This window comes from Solanum verrucosum, unplaced genomic scaffold (assembly GCF_900185275.1).
Source record: "Solanum verrucosum unplaced genomic scaffold, falcon-dt-bn FXZP01000102.1, whole genome shotgun sequence".
NCBI classification, from domain to species: Eukaryota; Viridiplantae; Streptophyta; class Magnoliopsida; order Solanales; family Solanaceae; genus Solanum; species Solanum verrucosum.
This window is the reverse complement of record NW_026019930.1, coordinates 4,096,113-4,107,623: the sequence shown is the minus strand read 5'-3', so window position 1 is coordinate 4,107,623 and position 11,511 is coordinate 4,096,113. Positions and strand designations below refer to the sequence as shown.

The window sequence follows — 11,511 nt, the reverse complement described above, 5'->3', positions numbered from 1 at the left end:
AGAGGAAATAGTTTATACTAATATTAATTTATAAATTTGTTAGTGTTGTAATAATATTTACCGAGTTGTACATGTAATTATATATTTTCGGTACTTGGTATTTTAGTTTATTTAGATATGAAATGTAACCAGTTTTGTTTTGCGAAAACAAAATGATTCATATTCGTCTATACTTTTAATCCTCTATACTTTTCGGTCAAAGGATATGATGTGCGATGATTGAAACTAATTGGAGGATATTTTGTAGTTTATAAAGTTGAAAAATTCACACACCTTGACACGTGATAGCACGTTTATTTTTCTAAAAATAAAATTAAGTAGAATATATGATTGACATTTGATTGCAGATTTTTCTAAAAATAAAATTAAGTAGAATACACGTTGTATTCGATATTCAATATTTTTTTCATTCTGCATTTTTCAAGAAATTAAAATTAGTTCATTTAGCTTAAATGGCGAGGACAAGGCCGTTAAGGGACTAGCTCACTTAATTTATTTTATGTTTTGCGCAGAGGTGGAGGATTCAAACGCCGTCAACAACATAGAACTCTATTATCATTTCACTGATGTAATAAACGTTATTATTTCTATATACAAAGTATAAAGTGAAAAAATAATAATAGGTTAATAAAGTTACGAGCCCACAAAATATTAACCATGTTTTTTTTAAAGAATTTATTTCCTCACAATTTCTCAGGGTTTGGAATTTGGATTAGTTCCTCTAGGATATATAGAAGTGAACATTATTATGTTATACTGGCAATCCAAATTACAGAACTTTAGTGAACTCAACAAACGGATCTAGCAAATGACATGACAATTATTCTTTGTCTTTAAAAATGAGGGGAAGAAGAAGAATATGTTTGTTCTTTAAGAAGAGGACGAATTTTGTCAACTTCTAAAAGTCTATAGCCTAAGTAATAGGTGCAAAGATACATGTTCAGAAAAAGAGGGGTTTATTTGGTCGCAAACGACTTTCTTTTTGGGGAAAATTCGCGATTAAGCAAACTTATACAACTTAATTACTCATCATAACTATAGTTTGCTATAATTACCACTCGCAACTAACATTATACATTAATTACGTAGGCTGGCTTCGAGTTTGTATAATTAGTCACGTTTGTATATGTATAATTCTCCAGAATATACAAATACATATGTATAATATACAATTATCTAACCGATATACATATACAATTCACCTCTCTCCCACTCTCTCACTCGCCTCTCTCCTCCCTCTCCCAATCTCACTTGCCATATATACAAATGCATATGTATAATATACATATACAATTCACCTCTCTCCCACTCTCTGCCCTCTCTCGCTCGCCTCTCTCCTTCCTCTCCCAATCTCGCTTGCCTCTCTCCTCCCTCTCCCAATATCACTCGCCTCTCTCCTCCTTCTCCCAATCTCGCTTGCCATATATATAATATACAATTATCTAACCGATATACATATACAATTCACCTCTCTCCCACTCTTTTCCCTCTCTCTCCCAGTCTCACTTGCCTCTCTCCTCCCTATGACATGTAGCTGTGAATTGTAATTATTAAACTATAGTTATGGAGAGTAATTAGGTTATTTTTGAGTGTCTATAGGTGAAAGTTCCTCTTCTTTTTGCCCAATTTGGGCCAATGACTATGGACGCAACCTTGTCGAAGTTAAAATAAAGCCCACTACTGTTGTGTAAGAGTACTCCACCAAAAAATGTGTAAACTAAAATTGAATTATTAATCTTCAGTCGGTGATATTGATAACGCAATAACACAATACTAATTGATTACTTTTCATTTTACACGATACTCAAGAAATCATAAATAAAATGATCAATTTAACTAATTTAATCTTTATCCATATGGATGGATATCAAAATAATTTATGATGGCATAAAGCATACAAAAGGAAGTGGGTGAGAGCAAAAGTATTTAATGAACTCTTTGATAAAATAAATTCTAGGAACTTTAATTTTATTTAAGCTTCCAAAGAGAAATTATGGAAACATTAAACATGATGATGATATTAATTATTGGGGTAAAATGGAAAAAAATTAATTAATTTTATCTTGATTTAGTAAGTAATCAAGTAATTATTTGAGATAAATATTTTTAGAGAGGTGATTAATTAATATGGAACGGAGGAAGTAATTACTGTGCAATCACAGATCATAATTAAGTTTACTTGGTGTGCACGAATAGTTGGCTTACTAATAGTGGGAAAAATATTTTTTTTTGCATAAATTAGATCCTTCGAAACAAGTCGAATACTACAAATAATCATTCAAAGGGGATTGTAGTCCAAAATTGACGAACAAAATTAGATAGAGAGAGATTTACTTATTAAATCTCTTGTATTTTTTTACGTACAAACAAAATAATGCATGCCTTTCTTCAGCGTTCACACGTGATGTTGAACGCCTGCCACGAAAGGTCGTCTTCAAGTGCCTTTAGTTAATTTACGAGTTTAATTTGTTGTGATTTTTAAAATAAATAAATAAATTGAAGTGCAACTTTCATATATAGCAAATACAAAATTCATATTTGTATGTTATAGCAAAGTTTGCATAATTGCGCTCCATAGCAAACATATATATGTATAATTCACTATACATATACAAAAAAAACAGTTGTATAATTCGCTATACATATACAAAGAAGACAATTGTATAATTCGCTATACATATACAAAAGAAAGCAATTATACAAAAGATCAATTGTATAATATGTGTATGTATAAAACAAGAAAGAGAGAAAGGCAAAAGAAAATTCAGCAGGAAAATATTTGTATTGTATAATTATAAGTGTATAGGATGAAGATATGTATTTGCATGTGTATATACAATTTTCTCTCGCTTTATACAAACAGAAGTGCAATTTATACATTTCGTTTCTGTTTGTATAAGCGAGAGAGGCGAGCGAGATTTGGGAGAGTGACGAGCGAGATCTGGGAGAGGGGAGAGAGGGGAACGAAAATATATGTATATTATACAATTTCCTCTTGCTTTATACAAACACAAACACATTTTATACATTTGTGTTTGTATAAAAGCGAGAGAGGCAAGCGAGACTGCCACCAAACAAGAGTGGCGAGCGAGATTCCACCAGGGAGAGTGGCGAAAATAGCAATAGTTTGTTATAGGGTATAATTAAATCAAAGTATATTTATAGCATTTAATTTGAATTAATAGTTTGCTATTATATACAATTTTCCCTAAATTGAATCTTGTGATGTTTAAAGATGTGTATTGTATTAACATTTTCTTTCGGTTGTACTACTATGTCAGGTAGGATATTGAGTGTAATTAAGAAATTAATGTGTTTGGATCTATTTTTTACTTTTGATTTATTTTTATTTTGTCTTTAAAAATAAGTACTTAAATTTTTGTTTTTATTTTTATCCAAATACAACAAAAAAGTTTAAAAGTTATTTTGTCTTAAAACACCTAAAATAAGTCAATTCAAATGTAGAAAAGGAAAAAAAAAATGAAACGAAGGATACTATGTATATTTGGACTCATCATTGAAGAGAATATTTGAAAATCTTCAACTAACCCACCAATAATATATATCTTCTTCTTTTAATTTTAATTATATATTAAATAATATAATATAATATCTAGAGGCATGTTCTTCTTCTATTTATTGGTTTGCTATGCATAACAAACCCTGGCTCAACTAATTAAAGTTACGAACTCATAGGAGAAGAAAGATGAGTATACATGCTGAAGTCCCAAATTAAGAGTACAACCTAATGATCACTGATTCACTGTAATTGGAAAATCTTGAAAGACCACCTTATTATATTTATAATTAATTATAGTATTAAATTTATATGATTTGATATAAATACTGCGGATAAATATTTATCGAGTATCAACGTTAGGAGCAAAGAGGTAAAAAATGGTCAATATTGAGTTCTAGAACTAGTAATAAAAAAAAACACACCAATAAAAAGAGTTCTCTTACTACTAGCCATGTAAATTAAGGTCAAGTTGGGCGGCTTGTTTAGCCAATTTGCCCCCACACGCTTGACACTACCAAACTTGTCTAAAAGAACATTATTATTCCAATTATGACATTATATTATATTATATTGGAACTAAACAAACAAGCTTTTGATTTTTTAATAACACATAAGAGTCAATTTAGTCAAAATTAAACTACTAATGGGCCATAACTAATTTTTAAAATAATTTACTATTATACGTGCATGTGTTCCAATTTTGTTTCGAGTCCATCTGCATTTTCCTATGATTATTCCTCACATTTGATACTGTTCCTAAATTAAAGTACCAACCCCCTTCTTCTTTTGCATTGATAATCCTCACAGTAAACACAAAGAATTAAGAAGTAAATTATCTAGTGGAGGAAAACAAGATTGTAATTAAGTGACACACTAATTATCATGTCTGAAGTGGAATCTCATGTTCTTCTTCCCATTGTATTACTCAATTTCTTCCTTCTCATAACAGGTATGTCATATTTGATAGCTTTAATTTGATCAAGTTTAGTATTAGAGTCTCATTTTGTACATAATTAAAAAGAATCAATTTTTTAAACAACATTTATTGCAGCAAGACTAATGTTTTTTTAACTTAGCAAAATCATAGGACCAGTCTTGTTTGTGTTACTCCAACACCAAGCATTAAATGTTGTTCTGTTTTGTTTTTGGAGAATTGACTTGTATTTATTGTAGCGTGATTAGTTTATGCAAAATATTATATAGGTAGGCTTGTTTGTGGAGACTCAATTGAGACAGACAAGCAGATGCTGCTGAACTTGAAGTCATTTCTTAAGGAACAAAATCCTGTTGACAAAGGATTCAAATATAACCATTGGAATCCTACAGATTTGTCACCATGTAGATGGCCTGGAATATCATGCAGTAACTCCATCAATCGTGTCACTGGAATCGATCTCTCGGAAAGTAATCTGGCTGGGAAATTGTTTAATAACTTCTCAGCCATGACAGAATTGAACTCTCTTGACCTGTCCAAGAACACATTTTCAGAGTCCATTCCATCAGACTTAGGCTGGTGTAGAAATCTGAAGTTCTTGAACTTGTCACACAATATCATTGTTGGTGAGCTTAACTTGACAGGCCTGAACAAGCTGGAAGTTCTTGATTTGACGATGAACAGGATCCACGGGCTAATGATCCCTGAGATTTGTGACAACTTAGCTGTTGCAAATATTTCTAACAACAATTTCATTAGTGGGAGTGGATTTGAATTTTCTCACTGCAAGAAACTGAAGTATCTTGATCTGAGCTACAATTATTTGACAGGGAATCTGTCGTTCGGGCTTGATATGCTGAATATGTTTTCAGCATCTCATAACAACTTAAGTGGCTCTCTGCCTTCCTGGATTTTCACTCAAAACTGCTCTTTGCAAGGTTTGGACTTATCAGAAAATATGTTCTTTGGTGAATTGCCTACGTCTATCACGAATTGTAAACGATTAGTAGAGTTGAATTTGTGGGGAAATAGCTTTTCAGGGTCAATCCCTAGAGAGATTGGATCAGTACAGAGTCTTAAAGAACTTTGCTTGGGAAGTAACAACTTTTCAAGTGATATTCCAGACACTCTATCAGGTCTAAACAAATTGGTATTTCTGGACCTAAGTAGAAACAACTTTGGAGGAGAAATACAAGAAATTTTCGGGCAATTGACACAGGTAAGATTTCTCGTGCTGCATGGAAACTCATATATTGGAGGCATAGTGTCATCAGGAATTCCAAACTTGGTGAACCTTTCACGGTTGGACTTGAGTGATAACCACTTCTCTGGTCCATTACCAGTTGAAATTTCTGAGATGAAAGGTTTGGAGTTTTTGATTCTTGCCCACAATCAGTTTAGTGGCAATATACCTTTAGAATATGGAGATCTTACTGCACTTCAGGCTGTTGATCTTTCCTCTAATAGGATCAATGGTTCAATACCACCAAGTTTCGGGAAGCTAAGGTCACTATTGTGGTTGATGCTTGCAAACAATTCGTTGAGAGGTGAAATCCCATCAGAGTTGGGGAACTGCAGCAGCTTGTTATGGTTGAATCTCGCGAATAATCAACTTACTGGTCCAATTCCTCCTCAATTAGCAAGTATTGGTGCAGATCCACTGCCTACTTTTTTGTTGAATAGGGGAAAGGAGAAGCTCACTGCTAGCCCAGGGGATTGTTTTGCCATGAGGAGGTGGATACCAGCTGACTACCCTCCATTTAGCTTTATATATCCTCTATTGACAGGGAAGAGTTGTAGAATCCTGGGGGATAAGTTGTTTATGGGAGATGGTTTAATGCCAGTCTGTGAACCTGGTAGTAATGTCCGAAAGAATCAGGTACCGGGCTATATTCAACTTAGTGATAACAAATTGTCTGGTGAGATCCCTCCTGAGATTGGCAACATGAAGAAAATGAGTATGATGCATTTGGGTGCAAATGAATTTTCTGGCAGGCTCCCTTCAGAGATTGAACAAGTGCACCTAGTAGTCCTTAATGTTTCACAGAATAAATTTTCTGGTGAAATCCCAAAGCAGATTGGCCATCTTAAGTGCTTGCTAAACCTTGACCTTTCATTTAACAATTTTTCTGGTCCATTCCCAGTTAGCTTTAGTAACTTGCATGATTTGAGCAAGTTCAACATCTCTTACAACCCATACATCTATGGAGCTGTACCAGAAATCGGGCAACTGCTTACATTTGATAAGTCATCATTTCTTGGTAATCCATTGTTGCGTCTTCCATCCTTCATGCATAACTCTAACAACAACACAGAACGAAACAAGAATGACAATCACAAAAAGCACAAAAAGGTGGGTGCACTTTTGGTAATTGTGGTTCTGGTACTAGCTTTCCTAGTCTGTGGAGTCATGTCACTGCTTGTCTGCCTCCTTATCAAAGTGCCAAGGGGTTCCCCAGGAATCTTACTGGAGGATACAGAGGGCAGACATGATTCTCCATCAAGTACTAATGCATCCTCCTCACGGTTGTGTGCATCCTCATCACGGGGTTCTGATGATGTTAAGGTTATCCGTTTGGACAGAACAAGCTTCACACATTCTGATATACTGAAGGCCACATGGAACTTCTCGAATGATAGAATTATCGGGAGGGGAGGATTTGGGATAGTCTATCGTGGAGTCTTGCCTGATGGAAGGGAAGTAGCAGTGAAGAAGCTACAGAGGGAGGGAATCGAAGGAGAAAGAGAGTTCAGAGCTGAAATGGAGGGGCTCAGTGGGAATGGCTCCGGTTGGCCTCATCCCAACCTTGTAACTCTTTATGGGTGGTGCCTTGATGGATCAGAGAAACTTCTAGTCTATGAGTACATGGAAGGTGGTACCTTAGAGGACTTCATTACAGATAGAACAAGGTTTACATGGAAGAGCAGAATTCAAGCAGCAATCGATGTAGCACGTGCTTTAGTCTACTTGCACCATGATTGCTATCCTTGCATTGTCCACAGAGATGTCAAAGCTAGCAACGTGCTTCTTGACAAGGACGGAAGAGCAAAAGTCACCGACTTTGGCCTTTCTAGGGTCATGATTTCTGAACATACTCATGTTAGCACAATGGTGGCAGGGACTATTGGTTATGTTGCACCAGAATATGGGCAGATAATGCAGGCCACTACAAAAGGTGATGTCTACAGCTATGGGGTGCTAGCAATGGAGCTAGCAACTGGGAGACATGCTATAGATGGGGGCGAAGAATGTCTAGTTGAATGGGCGACAAGGGTCATGGGAGACGGAAGGAAAGGGTTCACCAGAGCCATTATACCAGTTGCTCTATTGGTACCTGGCCTAGTAGAGGGAGCAGAGGAAATGTATGAGTTGCTTAGGATTGGGATAAGGTGCACAGCTGAGACGCCTCATGACCGGCCTAACATGAAGCAGGTATTAGATATGTTGATTAGTATTCCTAGCAGCCAAAAGGGATCCAGCCGTAGCTTTGGATCAAGTCGTAGCATTTCTCCATTATTATGATAGACTTTCTTGGAACCCAAGAGATAAAAACGTCAATAGTTTCTTTACAAGATGTGTAACATACCTAGCAGATTCTTTTTGTAAAACAGTTTTTCTTTTTTCACATTTGCTAGTCTAGGAAAATGTAAGTCAATTTTGTTTGTTTGGATCACAAAATGTTCTCAAGGATATCAATTTTTGCTATGAAATTGAAGCACTCAAATATTTGACCCACCTACAAAGTTACACTACAGACTACAGCAGGTGGCAAGATTGTTCCCCTTATCAGGTACATTATTTGTCTGGTGCAATTCAAAGTCTCTATTTCAAACAAGATTCCTCTACCAGGGACTGTGCAATAGCAACTACAAATAGGAGTGTCTCCAAATTTCAACTTCTGGACCACATCTGATGGAAAATTTTAGTATACTTCCACTACATCAACACACCACCAATTGTCAACGCCACAATACTCATTTTCATATCAGTCTAGCTTCATCATCAGTGGGAATAATGTGGATATGCACTCAAGCATCATACTGATTTCAAGTTAAGGCTCAAAATTTTAAGTCACTCTCTGATGTATAAACACTGCTAATAGAAGAGTACAAATTCTTGTCTATCTGCTTAACAAAAAGAAACTACAGATAACGTTTAGGGAAACTCTTAATGGTGTGATACCTTTTAAGAAAAACATCGCGAGGTTGGATGAAAACTACCAGTATCCTACCATGTTAAGAATGTCTTTGGGCTAAACGTAACATTAATCTAGAGGTCACCTATGATCATTACCAATTTGCTTCATTTTTTAAGTATGTTTTAGGCATTTATTTAACAAGATCATTATCTGAAAGCTGCTCCACATTCTTTCAAAGTATAATGGCTCTGTTGAAAAGTAGTAACTTCATTACATATGTGTACAGTATAAAACAACAAAATACAATTGACCTCCTATAGGCTAAACTTGAGATCTTATCTCATCCTATAAAGATCCTCTGACCCACAGATAGGAGACAAATCTGCTATAGAAGAAAGATAAACACGCTGGCACAACAATAAGCCTGGTTTCTGCAACATCATTCTCAAATTTAGTTTATAACACACAAGTGGTGTCTAGAGAGAATGAGTAAACACACATCTTACCCCTACCTAGTGTAAGATAGAGAGGTTGTTCCTGACAGATGAAAAAGGTAAAAGTTTTGGTGAAAAATATTGTTGAAAGGAAAGGTACCGACTACTAGGGCCGACTCAACAAGATCGGGGGCCTAAAGCCAAACCTTAAAGAGAGACCCTAATATTTCTAGAAGTATTTTGTTTCTTTAATCTCTTTAATAATTTTATTCTTGACTTCACTTGCTAATAAGTTAAATAATTCACTTTGTGTATTATGTCCAAGATAATGACTATGAATTTCGTCATGCTTATTCTTCAAACTAGTTAACATGTTTGCGCTTCGCGCGATCATAACAAATATTTTTAAGACAATTTCTTTTATAAATTAGCACATACTAAAAAGAAGAAATATGATCAATACTTTGGTAAAAGCTTTAAAATGTTTATGATAATTGTTTCAATTTATAAGATACTATTTTCGTATTATTTTGTTGGGGTGAAAAGAATATGTTTAATATTTTGAAACAAAAAATGCTAACTTAATTTTCTACTTAATTTTTTATTTGTCGTGGATCATCAAATGAAACGTAAATAATCTTTCCTCCTCGTTTTTTAAAAGTATGAATGCTTATTTTATATAAGGAACTACTGAACTTAGACCCTTTTAGATATAATTCTTCAATATGATTTATTTAACAAAAAATATACTTGTTAGGTACGTAATCTTTTTTCTTTATTTAAAAAAAAATTGTGCAAGTTAAAATATGAAAAATAACAAAAAGCATGTCAATAGTAATACAAAGGAAAGAACGACTAACTATTTTCTAATCAAATAAAATATAAATATAAAAAATCGCAATAATAAAATTGGAAAGCAATCAATATTAATATTTCAACAAACAACTCGATACAAAATATATCGTCATTTTTATTTGTTTTAATTATCAAAGAATAATTATACAAATAATAAATAGTGAATAATTTAACTTTTGAGGAGTTACAAAACTCACTAAATATATAATTATTTAGAGAAAATCACAATTTAAATAATGACAAAAAAAGCAAAGAATGGGAGAAAAAGAATAAGTAGGACTTTTAGTATATAAGAGTTCCTGCTATCGTTTGTTTTTATATCATATCGAAATTATTTATAATTTTTTTCGTCTTCACACAAATAATAAAAAAAGTTTATCTTTATTTACTCAATATATTTCACTAAAATAATACTTCAATTCATTTTAGTGTGTATTTTGTATGTTTTGTTGAGGTCATTTATTTAATTACTAAAAAGTTAGAAAATAGAAAAATATATTTCATTATTTTAATACAAACTTTAAAAACCTCGAGTTTTAATAAATAATACTTACTCCCTCTATTTCAAAATAAGTGAATTGTTGAGCCCTTTTTCATAGTTCAAAATAAGTGAATTGTTCCAAGTTTAAGAGAGATGTTGAAAAATTCTTCCATTTTTGCCCTCATTTACAATGTTAAATAATTATAAAAGAAATGACTTTTTAAATACAGAATGTGTACATAACGTCATCAGGAAAATAAATTATTTATTTTAAAGTTATTTAGAGTGCTCATTTATGAAATAGATAAATGACTTAATTTTGAGTAATTTTAATAGATGATGTAAATGAAAGAAAAATGGAAAGAAGTCTTAAAAAAAGAGAAAAAGAATTAAGTAAAAGGAAATTGAGGAGACATGTTATTTTAGCAAAAATTATAAATAGATAAAAAAAAATTATAAGTCATGAGATGGATCAACCCTTTAATAAAAAGAACAACGCAACATAGTAGTATTTTCCTATTAATTTTAAACAAAATTAGAGTATGTCTTGTTACCAAAAGCTTACAACTACAAATAAAGAAAAAACATATGCTCCCATGAAAATGTTCTACGTGTAAATCTTGAATAGCTGATGTGCAAATGATAGACTAAAATATAAATCTATTATATGTTGGGAAAACTAAATGTAGAGGTAATGAAAAGAATAGTAGAAAGGAGTTGAGGAGATATGTCATTATTTAAGTAGAAAAAGTGAATAAACGGAGGTTTTTGTAATTTATGAGATATAGTTAGTTGTAATAAATATTATATATATTTTTTAGTTATCAAACAAATTAATTAATGAAGAGAGTAAACTCATTTTTTGAGTTTCATAATCAACTTAAACAAATTTCAATTTTCTCTAAAACTTAAGAAAATATGTTCATTGTAATTAGATATTGGCAGAACAAACTTGATTCATTCTGAAAAATTTCATTAAATTAGAAGAATTAAATGTTTTGTGAAATTTGAATCCAACAATAATATATATCGACTAATTTTACACAAGTGTTAACAAATAAGAAACAAAAACTTAATGGAGGGGAACTCATCTCCTTTTTAGTCAATTCAAAATCCACAAACGAAAAAAAATGTGTTATATCATCTAA

At 32.8% G+C, this 11,511-nt stretch overlaps 1 protein-coding gene across 1 annotated transcript; it reads left to right on the top strand.

Moving 5' to 3' along the window:
- Window positions 1-4,238: 4,238 nt before the first annotated feature.
- LOC125830119 (probable LRR receptor-like serine/threonine-protein kinase At1g74360) lies at window positions 4,239-8,106 on the top strand. Its single transcript, XM_049509326.1, has 2 exons — window positions 4,239-4,469; window positions 4,724-8,106. Exons 1-2 carry the CDS (start codon window positions 4,403-4,405, stop codon window positions 7,975-7,977), a joined length of 3,321 nt encoding a protein of 1,106 aa, XP_049365283.1. The 5' UTR covers window positions 4,239-4,402; the 3' UTR covers window positions 7,978-8,106.
- Window positions 8,107-11,511: the final 3,405 nt, after the last annotated feature.